At 38.9% G+C, this 26014-nt stretch overlaps 1 protein-coding gene across 1 annotated transcript; it reads right to left on the reverse strand.

Annotated features, from left to right (window-relative positions):
* Window positions 1-18599: 18599 nt before the first annotated feature.
* On the reverse strand, window positions 18600-24075 carry NEK5 (Serine/Threonine kinase catalytic domain protein). Its single transcript, XM_088892434.1, has 15 exons — window positions 24057-24075; window positions 23826-23913; window positions 23373-23501; window positions 22791-22857; window positions 21851-21916; window positions 21659-21705; window positions 21515-21560; window positions 21315-21395; window positions 21173-21215; window positions 21032-21081; window positions 20592-20673; window positions 20432-20481; window positions 20267-20340; window positions 20069-20120; window positions 18600-19986 (listed from the first exon to the last, which is right to left on the reverse strand). The coding sequence occupies exons 3-15, from the start codon at window positions 23489-23491 to the stop codon at window positions 18802-18804; spliced, it is 1962 nt and encodes a 653-aa protein (XP_088748560.1). The 5' UTR covers window positions 23492-23501; window positions 23826-23913; window positions 24057-24075; the 3' UTR covers window positions 18600-18801.
* Between the last annotated feature and the right edge of the window lie 1939 nt (window positions 24076-26014).

The raw sequence follows: 26014 nt of genomic DNA on the forward strand, positions 1-26014 counted from the left end.
GGAAAAGCAACTGATGTTACCCACACAAAATTTGTAGTTTCAAAGAATTGATTTTCAAAACCAGTTTCCAAAACTTGAAAGAATAGTGCTTGCGAAAAGATCCGATTTAAATCCAAATTCGATCTGATAAGAGCTGGATTCAGATATTTCCTTTGATCTTGACAAATTGGGTTGAATCGAAAAAGTTGATCCATTAAGTTAATGGGTTGCATTCGAATCGAATTTTGGATTAATTGAATTGAATCATATATATACTTAACGGTGTGCGATCTGGTTGTTTCTAGCTGGTTGGCAGTTTGGACACTCGTTGCTTAGTTGGTTGATTGAACTGTAAAGAAGGAAAGCTCAGAGAACTCGAGGTGATTAACTCGGCATGGTCACTCTGATACTTAAATTAGTACTCAATGAATACGAGCTGAAAGTTTGTGAGTAAGATAGCTAGAATGCACAATCACGCGTACCTAGGCTTCAGGGGTTGATGCCCTTATATAGATGGTTTGTCGTGGGTCTCACGAAATACCTTCGAAATACCTGGCCCACGTTGATAGGAGTCCGTTCCGTCGTGGGAGGTGGATAACGTACTAGTTGATAAGGCTTATTATGTCCGTCTGATCCGGGCAGAATGAGGATAAGGCCTACGGTCGTGCGGTGTGATCCGAAGGGCTTAGAGACAGCTGGTAGGCTTTTAGAAATATGTTACGTGTCACCTCGACAAATTTGGTCGTTCCGAGCTGCTCGGGCCTCGGTCCTAGCCAAGGTGGCTCGACCTATCAAGGTGGTCGAGGATGCTGAGTCACGTATCTAATCACCGAGTTGCATCCACGTATCCACTGCTTACTAGATCGGACCAAATCACCCCTCATCAATACCCTTTATTGAATTCAATGCATTCGACTTGCAGAGTTGCAGCCCTCCCTTAAAATTATAAAATTTGTCAGAAATGATTAAATTCTGTGAAAGCATGCCAAATGTATAGCTGCAACCTAACTTTGATGCTCTGATGGAACATGAGCATCCATGATTGTAAGCATGCCGCTCAAGATCATGATCATCACACCCCTTTGGCCTTTACTCGTTCTCAACAACCGAAAGCAAAGGGCTTAAAAAAATGAAAGCAAGAAAGAAAGCAAACACAAAAAGGGTCGCAACTGGGAGGAAAGCGAGCAATAACCTTTAATTTGCTCAAAGGTAAAGGTTAGTTGTTGGCAGCAAACATCCCCCGCTGATACAACCTCAATTTTCTTGTTTTTATTAACCAGATTCATTAAAAGAAGACACAAACTGCACGTATAGCGAGCAAACTGTGAACTATAAAGCATAAATATCGTGTCAACATCGGTTAGAAAAGATAGGCCCATTGCATCAAACTCTTCTTTGGTTGTTATTGTTGTTTGCTAGGTTAAAGTAGAAACCAATTGAGTTGTATTAATGTTAAGAGTTCAACTACATTGCATTCATTGATATTGGCTGCACGCTAAATGTAGATATCTACTGATCACGTTCAAGTTTGCTTACATTTCATTGGTTTATTTTTCATAAAAATGCACTTTTACATTTTAACAAGATGTACCTATCATCACATTCAACTAATCATGTCTATGATTTTGCTTAATGTTTAATATGTTACTCAAAAGTTCTGCTGAGAAAATACAAGCAAATAAATTGGAAGAATGTATTTCACAGTATTGACTAAGGGTTCGGCTATGATTCTGAAAAAAAAAAAAAACCTGTAATCAATGAAGTAGTATCATAAAAGTGACAACCACTCAAATGAATGAGAGAATCCATCAAAATTCATGGGGTGCTTTTGATTAGTCAGGCTCTCAAAGTGAGTTGTGTTAATGAAGCAGCAGATAATATAGCAAACTTTGCCATTTCATGTATCCAGGATCATGACTTAGCCCTCCTTGACCGTATTATTCTAAGATGGGTGTGTGGTCTTGATGATTGAAATCGATTTCTGTTTAGGGCTTTGAAATATTAAGTGGATTATTATGTATTTAAGTGAATTGGATTTTCGTTTCATGGTCGTAGATAAACATAAGGTGTTATAATGGTGCAAGGAAGGGAATTAAGGACTAGTCCTCCTGTTTAGTTCATATTAGGGGTGCAAATTGGGTGGGTTGGGCCGAGTTTATGGTCAATCTGGGCCCAGTCCTAAAATTTGGGCTTAAGGCTTGAGTTTGGACCGAGCCTGAGGTCAAGCCCAATTTTCCCAACCCGAGCCCAACCCACAGTACTGTAATTTTATGCAAATATGTATACATATATTTATGTATATATGCATGCAAAATATGTATGTAAATAGGTATGCAAGTTTAACACATATGTATAGTTGGGTCGGGCTTGGGCCGGGTTTGAGCTACCTAAAGGCTAGGCCCAGGCCTGACCTGAACAATAAAAAAACCCGATTTCTTGGACCCGAGTCCAGCCTGAAGACCGAAAATCCAAATCTAGTCCATGTAAAATTTCGGACTGGACTGGTTTGGGCTTGGGTTGGGCCCGCCCAAGTTGCACCCCTAATTCATATTGGAATCTATATCAAATTTCATAAGATATCATGCCTCCCAAAGAGTATTGGCAATAGTTTAGGGGGTTTTGAATCATTTGTCTTTTTTGATTGGCGGAGGCCTAGGAATAGCAACAAGGAGGGTTCAGAATGGGTTCCCAAGCCCAACTTTTAAATTAATCTCTGTCCTAGACCCCATCCTTGTTGGGAAAAAAAATTAGCCTCATCCCAAGTCCCCAATGGAGACAGGTTCCCCATTGGAGACCTAAATCCCCGATTTAATTAAATATTTGTTCTTGAAAAAACATTTATGTAAAATAAAATAAAATCATAATATAAATAATATTTTAATATATACAATATAAATACTATTATATGTTTAATATATATATAATCCATTTCCATCCCAATTGGATATCCCTATTAGTCCATCTCCGTCCTTGTCCTTATCCCCATGAAGATAATCTCCATCCTCATCCCCGAAAATTGTCATCCCTATCCAAGGCTCGATAAGCCATTTGATTCCATCAAATGTAAAAATGCCATTGGAGCAAGAATAAAAATTATAATCCCATTCCACCCAATTTGGATTTCCATTCCAAATCCCTATTCCCGCAAATCAAATGGACTCTGATATTTAACGTTGGTAGGTACAATTTAGGTTGGATCCATCCACACTATATCCATATATAATCCGGCTCAGCCAGTCTGAAAGTTTGCTGGACGGTTGGACCAGCTCAACAATAGGCCTACTATTTGCGTTAGGCTTGCACAGACTCTCATCGGATCCAGGACCAGGAGTTTCTCCTAATTCCTACTGTCTTCTTCGTTCGTGATCACAAGCGGATCAATCGGGAAAGAACGATACCAATCCAATGGCTAACGTCATCACGTTTTCCACACCTAAACGTCCCAAAGGAGAAAGAATCTATGAGTCCGAATCCCCTGTCCATGTCCACGTTAATATACATAACATCACAACCACACATAAAAAATATCTCATCTTCCTATCCTATATAGTATTATTATACAGGAGGGGGGAGATGTTCAATTTAGGGGTAGTATGTTGGAGAGCAAATCTATATTCGGTACGACCACCGACAGATCTTCTGGAAGTCTTCTTCGTTACCTCAAAGTTAAGGAAATCTCGGGCTTTGTCGTTGTATAGCCAGCTGTCAACGTTTGATGTGGGGCCCACTCTTCTCTCCTTTACTGCCTATAAATTAAGCCCACACGGCAAACGGCAAACGGCAAACGGCAAACGGCAAACGGCAAACCCTAGGCCTCGGTAGCGGTTCAACAGTAAATACCACTGACTCTTACACGGTGACTCCTCTCCGTTTTCACGCAATGGCGCAAGTTAGCATGTGTAGGGCAGCCGTGGTAGCCTTCTTCGTGGTAGCGATAATCTCTGCAGTGTCTGCGCAAGAGAGCGACAGAGAGATGGCTCCGGCACCGGCACCGGCGCCTTCGATGGTCACAGGGTCGGCCTTTGCGGTGCCCATCTCCGGCGTAGTCCCCTGCTCGTCTCTCTTCTTTTCTCTTCTGATGCTCTTGAAGCAGCGTTAGATTGATGGGTCGGAGGGTTATCTTTGTCTACTTCTTTCTAAATTCTTTTCTATTTTTTTTGGGTAGTGCAGAGATTGCATAAATGATGCCTGAGATTCTTTATTGTTTGTTGCTCTCCTTTCTCATTTTTACTGTATATTATTAGACGATTATAGATGAAAATTTTCCGAGTCCTTTCTATTAGTTTGTTTGCTGTTGGGTTGTTATTTATTTTAATCCTGGTTGAATATAAGCTTTTTTTTTGTAAGATAGCTGAACTTGAATGTATGCTAGGGGTCGTGAGATCAGGCCCCATGCCCCATGCCCCATGCCCCAAGGTTGAGCTTTTACCGCATTGGGCTGGACTAGGGTTAACCTCAAGGAAATGGTGAAATCAATTCAAAGCATCAATCCGACGATGGATCAATGATGCTGCAAATGGACCAGATTTTAATCGAGCGAATTTAAATCTGATTTCGTTTTGTTATATATTCGGGTACATTTGACCGGATCCGATCAATTTAAAAGGGAAAAACTATGTTACCGGATATACATGTTTTCATCAATCAAAGCCGAATTTTGATGAATATCACTGATTGGCAAATGGATGGATTGGATGTGGGTTGAGTATCTATCCACCCATATTAATCTTTTAACCCATTTGCCACCCATTTCACAACAATTTATAGGGTATATCGGTCTGTATTGGTGTTATTTTTTTTTGAATCGGGTTCAGAGAGGCCGGTCTACCCTCTGAATCGCTCATTGACTTAAAACACTTTTTGTTAGGGCGTATCAAAAAGGTTCCAAAACACGATACGTATTGGCCAATATAGACTGATATGTAACGATATTTTGAACCTTGGATCCTAACTTTAATCCACCCTTTAATTCAATTATTCAAATTAGACTCTTTTTTTTACCTGTTATATATATAAAAGCATATGGCTATATATTTAAACTACAAAAATCAAAAAACATAAAAATCAAATTTTTGAATAAAAATAAATGCATAAAAAATAGAATAAGTAGTAAAAAATATATATTCCTGCAAAACATCAGAAAGTGTAGAAAAAACTTAAAAAAATAAAAAATATATACAAAAGAAATTGTAAAAAAATATTAAAATTTAAAGATGCAGAAAAAATAAAAATTTTATATTTTATTTCAACTAAAAACAATAATCATAGGAAAAAAAATGCAAAAAAATGATAACAAAAATTTACAGAAATTATATACCTCCTGTGAAAATAGAAAATTTACAAAGAAAAACATAAAATGATAATTTTTTCAAAAATTATATGTTTCAGCCAATAAAAGAAAAATTGTAAAAAATAAAAATAAAAATAATTGTATAAAATATACAAAAAAGAAGATAAAAAATCTCAAAAAATTTGGCTACGGTGGTGCTTCCTGGATCAAATGGTCTTGTTTCACTCGTCGGCATCATCTACTCCTGATTACTCTCACCCCTATTTCTCCTCCGTTCAATCACCAATATCTCTGCTATGTTCAATTGTAGGCATCATCTCCTCTCCAATCGCTAATCGTTGATTCAAATATTGGGGAGAAGTCTGTAATAACTCTGCAACCTTCATTTGCCATTTGCAGCAGTGATTTGAGAACGGTGGCAATAGAAATCATAGCAGTGATTTGAGAACCCTAAACAGCAGCAGTGAGGACGATGACAACGAGAATTGTAGCAGCGACTTGAGAGAGGTCAGCAACCCCAAATAGTGGAGAAAAAAAAAAAACCTCCAATTGAAAAAGGAGAAGAAATATGAAAGAAGAAAAAATTTCGAATGAAAAAGAAATGGAGGGTTAATGGGTGTAATCCCTCAATCCAACCCACCACCACCTGATCTAATGGATTGAATAACTCATTTCGACCCACCATTACAATATTTAAAAGTAGGTGGATCAAGTGGGTTGTGGGATGTGTTGCCAGCTCTGGTTTTTTGTCACATCATTAGTGCTCCCACCCTATGTAGGAGGAAAATAAGGAATAGAATAAAAAGGTTGTTAGTTGAAATCTTAGGCATAAGTAGTTATTAACTGAGTCGGTTAGAGTCCTTGTTCATGCGGTCAATGTAGGTAATTACTGATTTCATTGAGTGGGGAATCTACTTAATAACGTGGGGTCATTTGAGTTTGTTATTTCTCTTTTTAACCTGTTAATTGAGATTTTTCAAATATAGTCAAAACGCGATTTAAAAATGTGATTTATTTATTATGCTTTAAAAAAGATGTCCTCATCCTTAAAAAAAACATGCTAAAATTGATTTATTGTTCAGTTCAAACTAAGCAAACAAATGTTAAAAATCATTTTCAATTCATTTTTTTTACGATTTCATTTATTGTATTTATTCCCCTCATCGAGTCTGGATCTCCTCTTCTCCACACAGACTCTATCTATTTCTAAACATAGAGAACATCTCATCCTCCTATAGGGGAGAGGGGAGATGTATGTGTGTTGTGAGTAGACGTGAACAGAATTCTCGTGGGGAGGTGATCCGGAGTCCTCATCGAGTGAACAATGTTGATCGATTTTATTAGTAATACTGTTCAATAGTACACCCGAATCCAATACCTTTAACCAAAACTTCTGAGATCTACCAAAAGAATTTTGGCCCCTCTTTAGAGTAAACAAATATAATTAAATTGTAATTTTTATTGTGAATTATTGGAGTACAGCACAAATCACAAAACCCCAAAATAGGAGAACACCCCTAACCAAAGGTTAGGGCAGCCAACAACCCAACAGAACAAAAGAATTCCCCACAATCACGAACCAATACATACTCTGTTCCGTACCAGAACGAGAGAACAATTCTATCCTACCTCAAAATTCAAATCCTCCCTTCTAAATTTCTAATGCGAGAGAACCGCAAACAGAGAGAACAAGAGGGAAGAACAGATTATAGCACCAGAAACAGGTAATGCATTTCCAGCTCCGGTAGCCATCGCCGGCGAAGGTGCCAGAATACTATCCTGCGCCGCTACAGCAGCTATAGAGAAGATCGCCACAACCAACACAACAAGAAAGGAAACAGCTCTGGAGATTCTAGCCTTAGCCATTGGTGCGCCTGGGTGGAGCGAAAAGAGAAGACCGAGAGAGTGAGAAAACAGGAATTTTTTTTCTTTAACGAAGAGAGAATGAACGATCGTCTGTGAGAGTCCAGCGAAGAACTCGAAATATATATAGAGGGTTTCTCTATTTCTCTGTATAACGTTTACAAATTAAAATTGAACAATTAATGACTTTAACGTTACGGCTGGTGGGGCCGTGGGGGTGACCACAAGGGGAACCTGACGGGTGACGACGATTCGTTTTCGAACCGTTGTGGGTCCCAATATGGCTTTCATTCAGTCAAGTCACAGGTGGCCTTTTGCCATTCATTTCGGCCGGCTATCGCTGCATCGTCGGCGTGACGTTACAGCAACTGTGCCCGTCCGATTAATCACGTGGCCGGCGGAAGAAGGCGGTTAGCTTTCACGCCTGACTTATAAGCTGGTAGGAGCGTTGCTGCAGTGCTGGGATCCACATGGCAAAAGTGTTGGGGATTTTGGAATATCTTAGTGGGGTCCATTCAATGGTCGGACGGGATCCCTTGCATAGGGGACAGATCACGGGTGGTGACTGGTGACTGAGGAGGGGACCCACAATGGTGATAAGATGGGGGCAGTTTCATGGAAACCCTTGATAAATAGTGGGCGGATTAGCTGGAGCTGAATTATCTATCACGGTTGGACACGTCAGTGTTCAATACAACTGGGTTTCAGATGGGGCTCACAGTGAGCACTGGTGTGTTCAACTGTGATAAGTAGTTCAGTCGGGTGTGTATTATTTTGTCTCCAGCTCATCGGGACTGTGATAAATATGGTGGTAAGGTACATCAGAATGAAAGGAAAAGAAAACTAGCCGTTGCTCAACGGTCATATCTTGGGGCCTAGCTTTTAATTTCAAAAATGGTGTTAGATCGAGTCCAGTTTTGGAACCTCGGTTTGGGACAGTACATCTAAGTCCGATTTTCTGGTGCTCCGAGTATGGTCCGGGCTCCAAAAGACCGGCCAGGCATTTTTCTGTTATCGACTTTTCCCCCTCTTGAACAGCTGGGCTGGGCTGGGCTGGATCAGTTAGTTGGAAATTAACAGAAGACCCGCTCAAAAAGAGAGCTAGGCGGGAAATCTGCTCTCAAAAGTTGGTTAATGTCTAAATGACCAACCAATTCCGCGGAAATCTCTACTACCAAAACGGAATTAGCTCCAAGATTAGCCCAAATCCTCCCTTATAAATTCTACCCACGACCCAAGTTCCTCCTCAGCCCTGAAAGGAGGAAGCAAATAAGCAATCAATAAATCTCTTCTCCCTTTCTACATCTCCAAGGCGGGGTTTCTGTGACTTTGTCTCGCGCTCTCTCTTTGCCGATTAAATCACCCGCCATGGACATGAAGAAAATCTCCTGCGCTGTTCTCGTCGCTGCTGCCTCCATGAGCGCAGCATTGGCTGCCGAGGAGACCATGGCACCTGCGCCAAGCCCAACCAGTGGCTCCACCGCGACCTCGCCTGTCATCGGATCCATGGTCGGAGCTTCGCTTCTCTCCTTCTTGGCTTATTACTTGCAGTAGCCTCACCCGGAGAAGAGATAACGAAGAGGGGAATGATGGTGGATTGAACCGGATTGAATCTTTAATTTTCTGTTTGGTTTTATTCAAAGAAAGTTTCTTCTCTTTGATGCTTTGATTCATTTCTGAACACAAAGCGTTTGATTTGTTTACATATTTGATGCAATAAAAGGAGCCATTCTGCGCCTGCGCTTTATTTATCTGCACGTCCATGGGCCAATTTCTTTTTGAGTTTCTTTTTTCAGTTATTAAGTCATGGGCCTGAGCCCTGGCCCCTGAGGTTTCAACAAAAATAGCAAAGCCCAACAATTCCACGATAGGAAAACATAGAACATCAATCAATTTCCGACTGGCGGGACCCCGTTGATTACGATACAAGTTAAAACTGGGGTAAGGCCGACGTGTTGGCATGGCACACCACATTGGGAATGGCTATTTAGTGTTAACTGTTAAGGGGAGTAAGGCCTCCCAATCAGAGAAGAGGGCAGGTTCTAGAAGGGTTCTGTAAATTCTAGATCCTATCTGTCTCGTTAAATTTTCCAATTATTTGATTAAAACATGTAAAAAAATATATGGATTATCAATTATTTTTTACATAAATTTTAAAATAATATTAAATTCAACACCTAATACATATTTACACCCTTTCTAACAATAGATAGGTTGTTGGGGAGGATAGGGTTTAGCATAATATTGTACCTTACCCATATCCATAGGTGTTGTAGAATCCCAAAACCCTTCATCACCCCAAAAACCCATCATTCAAGCAAAAAAAACCTGCCCCACACAACAGATAGGGTAGAAGTTGCCATCCCTACTCTCCCCCTTTTCAAGTAGCTATTTTAGCTTTAGGGGGCTTTGAATGACTTGGGTATTGTTTAATTTTCCTTAAAACAAGTACTTAAGTTGTGTTTGGTTTGAAGGAAAAAGTAAGAAAACCCATATAAGGTTTGTAAAGGTTTTCCTACCTTTCCCTACTTTTTCCTTTAAACCCATACAAAGAAAAAATAGGGAACTACGACTTCCTTCCATTCCATTCGCTCACCTAGGTCGATGGTCTTGGGCTTCTTCGGCTCTAGTAGAGACAGCTTGTTAACAGTGACAGTGACCATGCCGTCCTAAAAGACAATAGAAATGACATCAGTGTTACCATTTTCTGGTAGTACGAACTTCCTCATGAAGTTGCCGACCCTCCTCTCCAGTCTAATATAATTGACCCCTTCTTCCTCCTCCTCCCTCTTGTGTTGTTCTCCGCTTATGAGGAGAGAATACTGTCATCCTCCACCTTAACTTTGATGTCTCTGGATTTAAGCCCAGGCATGTCGATGATGAACACATAGGAGTTGGGGTATTCCTTCACATCCATGGAGTCGAAGCCATGGCCTTGGCATCGTGAGCATAGGTCCTTATGTTTTGTTTGATCATTTTCTTCTTCCATGGCATGCTTGGCAAATGGGTCACTAAACAACATTAAGTGGTTGTTCAAATAAGTACTTAGAATAAGCACTTGTGCAACATAGTCTTAAATTCCCCCACAACAATTATAAACTAGTCTGGAGAGTATTTTTGTATTTATCCATTGGGGGCTAAATCCTCAAAATGCCACACAACAACTACAAACACTAGATTGAGGGCATTTGGGTCAAGTGATAAAGATTTTCTTATAATAACTCAAAAGACCAAAACACCCATCATAATAACTATAAATGGTTATCTTATGAGGGCATTTTAGTCAAGGAAATATTTTCCAACTCCTATAAATACTCTTATCCATACTCATTTTCATCACAACAACAATCAATCTTTCTTAAAATCTCTTTTACTCTAATCTCCATAATCAATCTCAATTCTCAATGTCTCAATTTTTTTTTTCAACAAGGAGGCTTGCTCAACTGTCTCAATTTAGCAATTTGAGAGGCTAAGAGGCTTCATCTATTGAAATTAAGTTGTAATACCATATAAATCTATCGGGTTAGGGGAAATTAATTTTCTTTTTTATTTTTTTAGTGTTTTAAGATTCTACATTTATTAAAATGGTCAGTTCTTCTCAAACACCCTTTCCCTATGGTCACAACTTTGATGACATATACTCTCAATCCCAATACAATAGCACCAATGTTAGTACTAGTGATGTTAGCACTATGAATTAGACATGTTCATGGGCCCGGTAGCCTAATGGACTGGTCGGCCCGGCCCATTTTAAATTGGGCTTGGGTATGAATTTGGGCTCAAGCCCAAAACACCAGGATCAACACTTTTCCAAGTCAAACTCGGGCTTTCTCAAAAAGCCAATCTTGATGCCAAGCCTGACGTGATAATATATTATATAAACAAATATTTTAGATAAATAAATATATATATATATATATAATGTGTTATTTTCTTTGCCTTTCTTCTCTTTTTTCAGGTTATAGTGAAATCTTTCATTATTTTTTGGATTTTGAGGTCTTTTAATATAAATGTTTTAGTTTTTCTAATCGGGATTCAGGTTTTATATGAGGTCTGAGATTGGGCTCAAGACCTAGGCCCGATGGTCAGGCTAGGCTTAGGTTCAGGCCTGAACGTTTTACATTAATAAAGAGATAAAGTCTGGCCCAACATGACCGGTGAATAGGTCTACCATGAAGTAAGTTCATACTTCACTAGTTTGGGAAGTATGTCCATGCTTTTGGTTCCTCAAGTTCACTAGCACTAGCACCAACATTAGTGATATCAGGATGTGAAAGTATGCATCATAAAAGTCATGGCCATAGGGAAAGGGTGTTTGAGAAGAACCAACAAATTTAATGTAAAATATTAAAATACTAAAAAATTAATTACCCCTTACCGGTAGTTTAGTTTGATATTCTAACTTGATTTCAATAGATAAAGCCTCTTGGCCATTAAAATTGCTAACTTTAGACATTTGAGCAAACCTCCTCGTTGAAAAAAAGTTGAAGACTACAAAATTGAAATTGGTTGTAAAGATTAGAGATTAAAAGAAATTAATTATTGTAATAATTGAAAAAAGCAGAAATTAAATATTGTTTATATGAAAGAAAAAATTATACATCCATGGTGATGGAATTGAATCAGTGGCCACTTTTTTTTCTTTTCTTTTTTTTTTTTTAGGGGGGGTGAGGGGTAAAGATATCAATGGCTGCTTAACCCATAACCAAACCACACCACTCAATGATTAGGGTTTAAAGGCAAAACGATATTGGTTACTTTAAGGGGAGTTAAAAGGAAGTTTAGGAGAGAGAGACCCTCGGGTTATGTATTGTTAGATAAACTTGTATTAATTTTTCTATTAATGTGTATTATTTTTTATTTTGGTTAGATAAGTTGTTGTTAATTTTTAGGGTAAATTATAAAGACCCCCCTGTACTATGGGGTCTGTGACAAAGACCCCTATATTTTGTTTTGCGACAAAGACCTTCCTTATACAATGACTGTGAGACAAAGACCCCTTTCCGTTAGCTTTTTGTTGAAATTCGTCGTTGCAATATTTCTTAATCCCCATGCTAGCCTTGTAATAACTATTCAAACAATTGGGAAAGAAACACTATTCATCTTCCCCAACCTCACAATACACGAACAACAACGGTGGTAATCCCTTCTACCTCAAATTCCTTCACATTTCTCTCTCTCCCCTGATCTCTCTTCTTCCCCTTCCCCTTTCTTCTTCCTCGCTTCCCTCTGTTTTGTTTGTTCATCTCAGCCATAGATGCCACAACTCGTTGCAGCAGTCTATTCCCAATTTATTCTTACTAAAATGACCTACCAAGCCACAAAAAAACATGGAGTAACAACCCATACACATACACATGGAACCAACCATAAGTAACATAACCCAGGACGAAAAAGCATAATCTACAAATCAAGGCAACAAAAAATTCCTCCAATAAAGAGACCACCCCTCCATCCCTTTCTTTCATCTCTCTCTCTCACGTTTCATAGTACTCTTACCATCATCATGTCATAGCTATTCTCTTTCTCCTCCTTTTTTTCCCTTCTGATGAGGATGGATTTGTCCTTCCAATGACATTGTGACACATGGCATCCCGAAACAGTTGGACGACACCCAAATTCCACCTAGGCGATGATTTAGAGTCCCAGATCGTAGTTCATCTTCGCCCCGACCTGGCGACCTGCCTTTACCGCCAACCTAGCGACTTCGACCACAACTTAGGCCGGCTAGGAGCACCTCGTCTAGGGCCGACCTGTAGCACCTCGTCACTGGCCGATGTGACCTCAACACAATGAGCGACCTCCCTCGATGGCTTGCCAACCTGACTGAGGTCCAGGAGGCGACCTACGAGTTGTGCTCGCCGACAAATTCGGTATGCATATCCCAACACTCCCAAGTTTCTCGGAAGTTGGCCCACATACCGAGTGTTCTGGAGGATGGCCAACGTGCGTGGCGGTTACCTCCGGGGATCTCGGACCGGTTAAGCGACCTCCCGGAACTCTCGGATGCGATGCATGAAACCCACGCCAAACAAAGCCTATATAAAGGCACCAACCCCAATGACACGAAAATGTACGTGTGATTATTTGCTCACTAGCTCTCTCTACACTCAAGCTTTTAGCTTGCAACCAAGACAACACAATATTAACTTAAGGATCGAAGTGACCTCACCGGGTTAGCCACCCCGGGTCCTCTAACATTGATTCCTTGCAGATTTCTCTGAAGAGCTACCCAGCTCAGCATCCAAGTCCTCATCCAGCAAAAATCCTCCACTTCGGCCTCTGAGTCGTCGGCCACCTAGAAGTAGTCCGAACAACAGGGTGCTGCCAAAAAGCATGCTTCATCAATTGGCGTCGTCTGTGGGAAACACTACAAGAAGCTAAGTTCTCACCTTCTAAAAGGCTAAGTTCTCATCTTCCAGAAAACTAAAGATCTCACCTTTTAGAAATTAAAGTTCTCACTTTCTAATTTCCATTTTTATGAACTCAAAGGCACTTTTGAGCAGCATCAACACCCAGAATGAATACCGATTACTAGGGGAAAAAACATCTATGATGAACCTGGAGAACTCCTCTGTGACAATTAGACAAGTTCAGGCCAAACTCAGCATCCCCAGTGCCCCAGATAAATACCCCACTACCGTATGTGAACGCCCCTCTCCCCGCGGTAGAGCCTTCAGTAGTTCTCGCTGGGATCAAATCGTGGCAGTTCCATGAGATGAAGCATGAATTTCCAGATGTGAGCATGGGAGCAGCTCGGCGTATTAATGTCGGTGTAGAATAGGCAACAGCAAAACGACCTTAATAACCAGCAGTCTGGCGATAGGCACCTCGGAGTAAGGTTGTCCCAGCAGGTCGAGCCAGTCATGGTTCCCGTAGGAAGTTGATGGAAACATACTAATCAACTCTGCTGACTTTATTTCAGCCCATATAAGCATCATCAGTCCTCTTCGTGAGGTCTCCCCTACAGATTGAACCCTTTGCAACTCCCACGGGAGTTAGCGGCCTACGAACTATGCGAACGCCCTTACGGGTCGAGCCCCTCAAGGCTCCCGATCGAGTCGGTGACCTACAGTTAGTAGAGGTGCCCCCGGAGGTCAAGCTCCCTGTGGCTTCTCTCTACACTCAAGCTTTCAGCTCGCAACTAAGACAACACAATACTGACTTAAGCATCGGAGCGACCTCGCCAGGCTAGCCACCCTAGGTCCTCTAACATTGATTCCTTGCAGGTTTCTCTAAAGAGCTACCCAACTCAGCCATCAGTCTAACTCGGCACCCAATCTACCCCCAACTCGGCTTAGTCAGCTCGGCATCCAAGTCCTCATCTAGCAAAACTCCCCCACTTCGGCCTCTAAGTCATTGGCCACCTGGAAGTAGTCCGAACAATAGGGTACTGCCAAAAAACATGCTTGTTCAATTGACATGATTGCCAAAAATCCTCTACTTCCCTCAATGCCCTTTCTAATTCAACCTTTTCTCGAGAAGATCACCAAACCACAATGTGAGACATGATTCAACAAGTTTGTGTGGGCATGGCCAACCCCGAAACCTGCTTTTCCAACTTCCAGACCGAATATGAACTAATGGACAGCCATAGTCCAGCTGCAGTCCTCGGTGTCGTGATCAAGGCATCGATGAACGAAGCGCAAAAATCCATGGAAGTAGTTAACAAGTTCACAGTGTTGTCGATGAATCCTTGTGAACAAATGGCAGTTGAAGACTGCAAGGAACTCCTTAACTTCTCAATGTCCAAATTGCAGTGGTCCTTGGCGTAGATGGACGAGACCCGATCTTCTAAGGTGAAAGATGTTCATTCTGAATCAAACCTTCATGCGTGGTTAAGTGCAGCTCTAAGTAACCAGGACACATGTCTCGAAGACTTCGAGGGCACCAACGGTCGCAAACTGTCCGAAGACTAGACAGTTTGGACAGAACAAACAGAACAGAGGAAAGCAGGAAGAAGAAAGGGGAGGAGAGAAAGGGAAGGGGAAGAAGAGAGAGAGAGAGAGAGAGAGAGAGAGAGAAATTTAAAGGAATCTGAGGTAGAAGGGATTACCACTGCTGTTGTTCATGTATCGTGAGGTCAGGGAAGATGAACAATGTTTTTCTCCAAATTGTTTGAATATTATTACAAGGGCAGTATGGGGATTAAAAAAATATTGCAACAGTGGATTTCAATGGAAAGCTAACGAAAGGGGGTCTTTGTCTCATAGTCATAGTACATGGGGGTCTTCGTTGCAAAACAAAGTATAGGGGGTCTTTGTAATTTACCCTAATTTTTATTATTCTAAATTAAATTGAAATGAGTTTAATTTTTTTTTACTTTTTGTTAATAAACTTATTTTGATTTTTTACTAATTTTTATTACATTTTTTTTCATTTTCATTTATTTTAAATGGAATTTAAATATAGGTATACCATACAAATAATGATTTCAAATTGAATGGATAATTTAAAACATCTAAAGAAATATTACACATATAACTTAATAATACTTGTTATAGTATTATTTATTAATGATTACTTTAATTTTCTTAATTTATTATACTAAAATTTTAATTTGACCAACTTCAAGTATTGGTATATACTATTAATTATTGATTTTTACTACTACTACCTAATTTTGTAATAATATAATATATTAAGATGGTAGAATTTAGGAGTGACAATGGTGAACAGGAGGCTCATGGGAGGGACCATACTTTCCATATTTATACCCTTTTTAAGTAACTCCCCATCAATGTCCCTAATCCTTAACTTAAAAGGGGGTTGAGTTTAATATATGTAGTGGGGTTATTGTAATTATATAGAACTATTTGCAAAATTTGTCCAATTTGTCCTAATAGTTCCCTATTAGGGTTGGACTTCATTCCCCATCCTTGTCCCTATCCCAATTATTCCTCATCCTTGCTAAAGCAATCTCCATCCCAATTACATTGGTTAAGTTAATTTAAATTGACTAAATTAATGTAATTGATTAAATTAATTAATTTATCATGTTAGGTAAATTAAGTCCACTTAATATAATAATTAGTTTTAGATATATTATATTATTAAAAAATAATTAATAGAAGAGAGAGAAGGAGAAAGAGAGATGAGGGGATGAGTATAATGACACGAAGAGAGAGGGGGAGGTGAAAATATAATAATAAACAAAATGAATAAAATATTAATAATAAAATTAAATGTATTTATTGTTACTAAGTTTTATTAAATTTAGTTACTTTAAATAGAATTTAAATTTACTTTAGTATAGTAAATTTAATTTTAAATTTAATATTTTATAAATGTCATTGTTTTTCTTAATTAATTTATATTATTTTTTATTATCTCTAAATAGAATTTAAATGGATTGTATTGCAACTTTTTTTAGTTATAACAACCATTAATTATTAGACAAATTGTATAATTTCTTTTAATTAGAATAAGATTTTATAATCAATTATTAGTTGTATTACGTTGCTTTAATTATTTATCTTATTTTATTATCTTATACTATTCTTATTAGTATATAAGTGCTAGATATTTTTTTAGTTAATTTAATTTTAATATTTAAAGTTTGACTTAAACATATATTTGGAAGGTGGAGAGAGAAAGACAATAAGAGGACTGATTCCATGAAATGACATCGTTAATAAGAAAATTCAAAATTAGAACATTCAAAAAAAGGAAAAAAATTAGATGACCAACCAATTCCGCGGAAATCTCGAGTACCAAAACGAAATTTGCTGCAAAAATAGCCCAAATCCTCTCCTATAAATTCCACCCACAACCCAAATTCTCTTCAGGCCTGCAAAGAGAAAGCAAATAAGCAATCAATAATCTCTTCTCCCTTTTCCACATCTCCAAGGCGGGTTTTCTGCGATTTTTATCGCTCTCTTCGCCAATTAAACCACCCGCCATGGACATGAAGAAGATCTCCTGCGCTGTCCTCGTCGCTGCTGCCTCCATGAGCGCAGCATTGGCTGCCGAGGGGACCATGGCACCTGCGCCAAGCCCAACCAGTGGCTCCACCGCGACCTTGCCTGTCATCGGATCCATGGTCGGAGCTTCGCTTCTCTCTTTCTTGGCTTATTACTCGCAGTAGCCTCACCCGGAGAAGAGATATCGAAGAGGTGGAACGATGGTGGATTGAACCGGATTGAATCCATTAATTTTCTGTTCGATTTTATTTGATTCAGAGTTTCTTCTCTTTGATTGTTTGATTCATTTCTGAACTTGGTTTGAGTTCAAATCAGTTTGATTTGTTTACACCTTTGATGCATTTATAATAAATGGAGCCATTCTGCGCCTGTACTTTATTTATCTATATATATATGTATATACGTCCATGAGCCAATTAAAATTTCTTTTTACGTTTCTGTTTTCGTCATGTCATGGGCCTGAGCCCTGAGGCCAACTTTACCTGAGAAGAATTCCAAGGCCAACCTAGGTCCACTAACAGTAACACATGCGAAGGGGGAAGGGCCTGAAACGTGAAACCCAAAGACTAGGTACATGGGTTGGGCTTGGGTCATAATTCATAAATAGATTAGGAGTGCAAAAAAAGTGAGGAATTCAGAATTCTCGAGCGAAGATTTGGCGGGTGGAATTTTGTAGGATTAACGGATTTTAACGGTGGAGGTGGAATTTTCAAATCCTGCCAAAAGCAAAAGGAGAAGACAAACAAAGATGATTTCTTTCATTTCTGCTGGATTTGTCACCAAGCTCCTGAATCTTCTCCGATTTCTGTATCTTCCATCTGTTCCGTCTCCCAGAACCCTAACCCGGCTTCTCTAAAGATAAACTCCTATCTCTCATTTCCGAGCTTCAATCTACCTAGTTTGGTCACATCGTCCACCCTTGGTGGAGTTCTGACGTTACCAGAAGAAACCATCACACACGTTCATTTTAGTTTTGCTGGAGATTACTCGTGCTCCCCGACCAAGATCAGATCTTTGTCTTGCATCCTTGAAAAGCTCGTAATTTGATTTTCTCGACGTCTTCAGAATTTGAGATGAGTTGGATTATGAAAAATCAAAAATCCAAATGCCTTTGTCAAAATTCGGATTTCAAAATAAAGAGATTGAGGGCCCTACGCCACGTTACTCGATCTTCCCCAATTACGGGAGTTTCCATTCAGAGCTTCATTGCACTTGCGTTCCCGTCCTTATTGGCATTCCTGCTCTATCGTCGCTGAAGCCAACGAGTTTCTTTAGGAAAATGGAGAAACAGAGCCGGTAACAGGTTCTAACTTCTAACACTAACTCTTCAGCTCGCTAAGAATTCGAATCTCCTATTTGCGTCGTGGGGATGTCAGCTGGGTTGTTATTTACTGTACTGTCGAGATGAGTTCTGAATTTCGTTATCAATAACAATTTCTCTTTTTCTCTTATGGAGTTTTATAAAAGATTGCTTCGCAGTATAATTTTGTCATGTTTCAGTACTACATGAAGCTTTATTGACTCGGTTCTAACTGCCAGTACAATTCAATTCACCTCTGTTTCAATTTCAGCAAACAAGCGAAGAATTCATGGTTCACTGTAAAATAACACAGGCAGCTTTACAGTAAACCAGTGTAAGGCTCGATGTAGATCGAAACAAGCTATATTACAGATATTGGTATATGAATTTAAAATTTGGCGTGCCCATTAGCACAAGTAGAGACCCTCTTTATTATTGTTGATATATCAGTTTCCATTCCCGAATTTCTGTGCATTCATGAGGCTTTTTGTCAACCAAATTGCTGTTTCCCTGGATGAGACAGCTTCTTCCCCAAATGGTCTCAGTACGCCTGCAAGTTCCTCTAGTCTGTCCTGTTGAAGTAATCGTGCACACAGCTCGAGCAAAGACTCCAAAGCTTCAGCTCTTTGCTGGCTTTGATTATCCCACTCGATCCTTGTGCCATCACCATTCAGAGCAGTTAGTGTATTCGTCAGTGAGACGCCATTGGTAATCCAATTGACTTCATGAATATCATCTATTCCTGTTTGTTCTGACTGACTAAGATCAATTGTTTTTAGCCCAACTTCATCTCCAGGGAGAACTGTGGCTGTATTTTCTGATGAAGTGCAATCTGGGGGAGCACGCGTTGGGTATGCATCAGGATCAGATTTCTCCACTTGCTGTAAAGTGCAACTCTGTTCTACAAAGGGGTCATGACTCATAGTTGGCATGGTTGATTTTGGAACTTCATCGTTGGAGGACCCAGTCACAACCGCAGAGCTAGAGCTAGAACTGGACGTTTCTGTTTTAGGGGTGTTTTGTGAAGTAGCAATACCAACTTCCGTATCAGTTTTCCTAGGAACTTCTGGGGTAACCCTTGCCGATATATCCTCTTTGATCACTCCTTTTGTCATGATATCCACCACTTCTGGTTGCTGGGACTGGGAGTGTTGAGGCGTTTGTTCATGCCCTTTGTCTTTGTAGCCGCCTATTGGTATGATATCTGAGGTTGTATTTGTGTCAATGCTTTCCATTTCTAGGGCGAAATTGGGATCGCCTTGTTTTTCTTCACCATGAACAATCATCTCACCATTGCTAATCCCTCCTTGGAGAACTTTATCATCTCTGGATGCTTTCTCAGAATAACTTGTTGGATCAACCATTTTCGTCTCAAGTTTATCTGCTTTGGGGACAGAAACTGTAGATAGTTCCTTGTCAGTTACCCCCCAATTTCCTTGCCCTCTTGGTGCATCAAATCTTGCCTCTTTGTTTCTGTTGTCTTTGCTTGCACTAGACTTGATAGAAGTTCGACTTAGCATCGGAGTATCCCTTGAGTTTGTTATAGGTTTTACTGGAAGAAAGACAGGAGATGGGTTGCAACATTGAGCAAGGTATGGCTGCAAATGGGGATTCCTCAACAGCTCTGCAGCCTAAATTGCGGACAGATGTAGGCATAAGAATGAGTTATCAGATTATATTTGATTACATATGCAGTGGGGATTTTGTACTCACTGTTGGTCTATGTTCTGGATTCTTTCTCAGCATACTCTTAATCAATCGCTTCCTGTAATACAGGTAAAAGGGGGAAATTCCTTTAGTTGTTACAATTATTGACCCAATAGAGAGCAGGTAACTAGTATGAAATTCAAATACATTGACTTCAATTTGTTGAAAGCGTACCAGAATGATTTTTGGGGACATTAAACTTACAGTGAGGAGGAATACACAGTTGGGAGCGGAGAAATGGAGGATCTGTTTATCTTGTTGATCAATCCAGCCATATCCTGTTTAATTGAGATGCTATTAAAACAATCATCTTACTTAAGGCATGTAAAACTCAGAGAACCAAGAAACCTAGCCCAAGTGAAGTCTTACAGGAGCTCTAAATGCAGGTTGCTGTGCAGCAATTTCGAACATACAGCAACCTGAAAAATTAGAACAATGTCAGCTTTTGGATGATCAAAACTCAAACATGTAGAAGTTATCCAGTTTACTGGGGAAAAAAAGAAGAGAAAAATGCAACCACAAATACCACCTAATGACCAAATATCTGATTTGTAGCCATAAGGAATATCTGCAAGAAGTTCAGGGCACATATACTTGGGAGTTCCCACAACCTGTACAATATGTATAGTAAATTAGATTGATTAGAATTTAGATTCAGCCAAATGCTCCAAAAGCTTAACTAGAACTCTTCTGAACCAGCATCTGGATGGAAAAGGATACAAAGGATACATGGGGAGGGGCTTCAGGGTTCTAGACATTGGATAGTGGTGAAAGTAAATGATAATTTCATTCAATCTAGTCTAAAGCTTTCAATTATTTTTGAGATAACTCATGATCAATCACAGAGTTTATGAGTTGAGAGATTGAAATGCAAGATACCCAAATAAGAACCAAAAATCAAAGAAAAATTATAAGATCACAAAGGTACATTTGATTGATATTACTGATAAGAGAAAATGGGCTTCATACCGAGGAAGCAAGATCTTCAGTGTTAAGCAATTTTGCAAGTCCAAAGTCACCTGTGCAATAGCATGTATGAAAAATTATCCTTTCAATTGATTAATAAGCCTTTCCTGACTGTTAATGTGCCAGGAAAATTAGCATTCTTACCGAGCCGGATATCGTTGTCCTTTGTCAGAAATATGTTGGAGCACTGGATTTGCATAAAGGCTGTGGTTACTTAAAATGATTCAACAACAAGCAATCTCTTTCCTAGCTTCAAACTACAAAGGCAAGTCATGTTCATATATACCTTAAGATCCCTATGGAGAACTCGATTGGAGTGCAAGTAGTCCAATGCTAGCAACAATTGGGTCAGCCATTTGCAGAGCTTCTGGGTGACAGCAAAACAGTGCAGAGTTGTTGCACATTTGCATGAGCAACACCATGAGAGGATTTGAAGTTCTTTTATCAATTAGATAAAACTTCGGTACATTTGGTTGTTTTCCTTACCTCCTCAGGAACAAACACTCCTCGAGCCTTTTTTATCATCTCAGACCTGATCAACAGAACACCTGAAGATATTAAACTCAAATCCACCTTACAATTGGGGATACCCAAGAAACTTAAAGAATACACATATTTGTGAGGCCCTACATGTCTCCCCCTTCACAGTAGCTCGTCACGATGCATATAAAGCATCCCTGTAGAATGTAAATTGTCAATACTCAAATACACATATCCTTTTGGTTAGAAACCTGGAATTGTTGACCAGCTAATAGTCTGCAACTTTGTCTTTTTTTGTCTCACTTAAACTTTCTATAGCAAATAGTAACACTACACATTTACCTTTTCCACCCAAGCATCTTTGTACTCCACAATATATGAGTTGTTAAGCTTTGAAATCAAGTTCATCTGCACAAATAAAATAAATAAATAAACTGACAAAATAGAGGGTTCTATTCTAAGTACCAAGTAGCCATTGTTTAATATCATCACAACAATATGGAGCCCAAGTGAGAAATGATCTTATTTTAAATCCAAAGACCAAAATTGAAGAGCAGAGCAATGCGGGAGCTACTCTTGATAGTCATTCCATGGACCTCTTAATTGTTACCCACCACGAAATATCTTCAAACTTTTCTTCCCTCTTCGTATGGGATGTAATATCTGTAGAGATGTCAATGGGTTGGGTTTACCCAAGAGAACTGAACCGATATAATCGGTTCTGGTCCTGTGGTTTATTTGTTTCAAATCAATTATATAGTTAATAATATATAAAGGTTCTTAGTTTCTTGTAATTTTGATTATATTTCAAGTCTAAAAGGGATAGACAATATAGAAGATAATTTTAGTTAAACACTTGTTTCATCAACATATTAACAGTTTACTATTTTACTGTCATTTTTAGTAAGGTTATATTATCAGAAATAAGTTCTAAGTTGTTATTATCATAGGCAGATGTCAAGTATGATTGGGTCTCAGGTCAAAACTGATTATCCCGATTAATAATTGGTTTGGTTCTGCGTAAATCTTGTAGAACCGACTAATCATACTGTTTGGGTCTGGGACTGACCCACCCTGTCCCGAACCAGACCCAACCCATTGACAGCTATAAATATCTAGCCTAGAATTCTAGGCCATTCAATGGACCTCTTAACTGTGACAAACATATTTCTACAAACCATTCATAGAAGGCAGAAAAGGTGCTACAGTGTTGTCTTGCTCCATTATACCGTATACAGGAATATTTGCTAGAAAGAACTAAACAACCAAAAAGCTAAGCTACCTCTTGATGCGCTGTACGCTTGAACTTCTCTGTTTGTTTGGCCAATCGGATTTTCTTCAGTACATATCTACAAGCAACAAAACAGAAAATCAAGTTGAACACTAGAACATCATTTGTAAGAAAAAGGGCACTGATCAAATGAAAATTTCAGTAGGATGTGGAATTTGTTCTTTCTGAAGAAATAACTTTCCAGAATAGCATCATTGAATCCAATGAGAACGAAGTTGGGAACAGAAGGAAAACGCGGAGGGCCTATTGAGTTTGGCTTCTCTCTTTGGCTCTTTCACACCAAATTCAGAAACCAAAAACAGGGTCCCCTTGGTTAGACTTGTTTCATGTCTGGACAGCCGATTTCACCGCGTCCCAACAGGCAGCTAGGAAAGAGTTGAAGCAACATGTTTGAGAGACAAATTTTGTTTGTGTCAAACACGTCCTTAATGCCAATTTGTATATAGAAATGGGGAGAAAACAGAAAAGCAAGCTCCTCAGAGAAAATAGACCAAGAAACACTGATCTCTGATGTAGCAGGCATTATTAAAAGGAAAAGAAAGCAGAAAAAAAGAAAAAGAGAAAGCATCCTACTTCTTTTTGTCCATCTTATTGAGAACAAGAAATGCAGCTCCAAAGGCTCCCCTCCCAATCTGCTCTATCACTTCATATTCATCCATCTTCGATTTGGTTTCTTCATTCTGAGCCTCCATGGATGACCACCTTCAGAACAACCAAGTTACAGAAACATAAGCCAGTTTCAGTGGCAGTTACCACATGTTTCTTTTTTGCAACCTTAATCAGATCTGCATGGGATATGCAAAGAGAAAGAGACAAAGACAGAGCAGTAGCAGAAGGGTAGCAGAAAATTCAAATTCCAAGAGTCACCCAAGAAACATGAATGCCATAAACAACTGGTCGTGCCTTTAAATTCCACATTTAACATCAAAACCCACATAGGAAAATATATTTATAGATCTGATCAAACTTTAAAACTAACACAAACACAGAAAAATGTAAAATATGTTTTAAGGCAGGAAACATTACCAAGTAAGGAGGCCTGTTACTGAGAAGGATACGTGAGGTTATGAGATGGAAGCTCGACAACACTTTGAAGGAACACGCATTGAAATATCTGAATTCAAACTCCAAGAAAGCAACTCCATACTATAATCATTTTTAAATTTGGATATGAATATGAGAGAGAGAGAGAGAGAGAGATTAAGGCAAAAGCAAAGAATAAAAGAGAAAAGTTGAGTAGTGACAGGTATGCAAGACCAGCAGAGAGTAAAGGGAAGCTTTGCTTGTATTTCCAGATTCCTCCAAAATCATTACTACACCTCAGAGAACAATTTCCAGGCCTGCCGTTGAGATGTCACTTAATAGTAAACACACTGTTCTCAACACAATTTTTTTCATCAGCTTTTCCAATTTCTCAACATCTACCATTCACTGCTAATCTGCTACAAATTATGCCACAGCTATGCTGCATCATGGGTTTCTTATAAGTTATAATCAAGTTCTTATAAAAAATTGAAGCACATTTTAGCTTTAGGCTTAAAGCCTTAAACCATCATCAGATAACCCGAACCGACAAGCGCGCCATGGATGGATTCATTGCTACAAACACCCAATTAAAGCAGAGATTCTGGAGGGTGGGTCCATAGTTTAGATGGTGTGAAATGGATTTGAGTAGGTAAGCTCAAACAAAAAACATGAACTTTGGGGAAGCCTTGTACGGTTATTGGTCCCATTACTTGATACAAAATAATTATTAGAACCCAAAAAAAGAAATGATTAAGGACACCTATCTCTGCTTTTCTCTTTGTTTTTATGAAAATACTGATACCCATAATGATGTCTGGATCTCAGAATCATTTCTTCTAACATAATATATGCGTAAATATGCCATAACTCACAAAGACGGTGCATCATCAAGGATTTGGGCTTCAACTCTTTTATATTAATTGGGTAATCAAATGGTCCACTTCCCGACACGTGCAGTGGATGAAGCTTTCAAGCTCTTGACTTCAGAATTGCTTTTTTAAGCTTTTTGATTAAAGCAGTAATCATATTTCTTTTACTGATTTAATTAAGCTTAAACATGTTAACACTTTGACACTTAACAAGCAAGGCACCTGTGTTTCCAGTTTTCCATAGATGGAGTGGTTATTAGAACGATGAAGATGGTGTTAGTCTTTACATAATTATTCTCAGAAAAGCTAAATTATGAGGAAAAAACTAGGTAATTCAATCTAAGACCTTTGTATATAAATTAGTACTTCTAAGTGAAATATATGATGATCAGTGGCATGTGACTTCATTTATGATTATCACATAAGAGAAAGACCACTTTGAGTAAAGAGTAGGCCTAGAGACTGCACGGTTAGGTGAACTTTTAACCAGTGCCTGAGTTCTATAGGGCCTAGTACTGTCAGGGTGATTGATCCCCCATTCGAATCAGAATTTATTAAGCCAAACTTGCATCAAATGTGATAATATTACTACTTTTGTTAAAAATATGTGTTAGAGAATTCAGGGGCCTCACCTAATAACTTCAACTTTTAGGTTGAATAGTTCCTTTGAGATCGTATTAGAGCATGTTTGATCAAATAGTTTAGTGTTTGATCTTTGTCGCCCCCATTATAATTAATAAAATTTTAGAACATCGTATGGATGGGCCTATGCTTATTCACACTTCAAGCCCAATAGATTTTCACATGAAGGAGAGTGTTAGAGAATAAAATCTATTTAGGGACCTCACCTAATAGCTTAAGCTTTTTGGTTGAAACAGATCCTTCAAGAATATGAATCCAAAATATAATTTGGGTGTAATGGGATTGAATTTGGGTAAGTGAGATTTATTGCAAGTTAAAAGGGTTAGACAGTTAGGTACAGCCGTACAGATTAAGGACATGAGTCAAAACAGTAAAATAATTTAAACGCTCATAATTTAACAATGGATATGATGCTAAACAAAACAGAATCGTGAAACAAGATTCACGTGTTCGACACTATATAATTGTAGTTGAGATAAAGCTTAGATGATGATGATGATGATGATGATGATGATGATGATGATGATACATGATGATGAATTGGTGATGATGACGACGATATACCCTATTCAAATTCAAACCCTTTTACGGCCCTACCATGCACGTCCTTTTATAAATGTTAGGATGTCAATGGATGATAAGTACCCAATTTTTAAAATGAAAAATTTGCAAGTTGAC

This window comes from Nelumbo nucifera, chromosome 7 (assembly GCF_055504915.1).
Source record: "Nelumbo nucifera cultivar China Antique chromosome 7, China Antique-T2T, whole genome shotgun sequence".
NCBI classification, from domain to species: domain Eukaryota; kingdom Viridiplantae; phylum Streptophyta; class Magnoliopsida; order Proteales; family Nelumbonaceae; genus Nelumbo; species Nelumbo nucifera.

Bases quoted from the DNA above. Each gene is read 5' to 3' on its own strand.
- NEK5 (XM_088892434.1), bottom strand. From the start codon at position 23,491: ATGGAGGCTCAGAATGAAGAAACCAAATCGAAGATGGATGAATATGAA. The intron at 21,396-21,514 runs GTAAGGAAAACA...GCTGTCACCCAG, and splicing joins GAGTGTTTGTTCCTGAGGAG to AAGCTCTGCAAATGGCTGAC. The intron at 20,121-20,266 runs GTAAGTTTAATG...CCTGTATTACAG, and splicing joins ACTGTGTATTCCTCCTCACT to GAAGCGATTGATTAAGAGTA.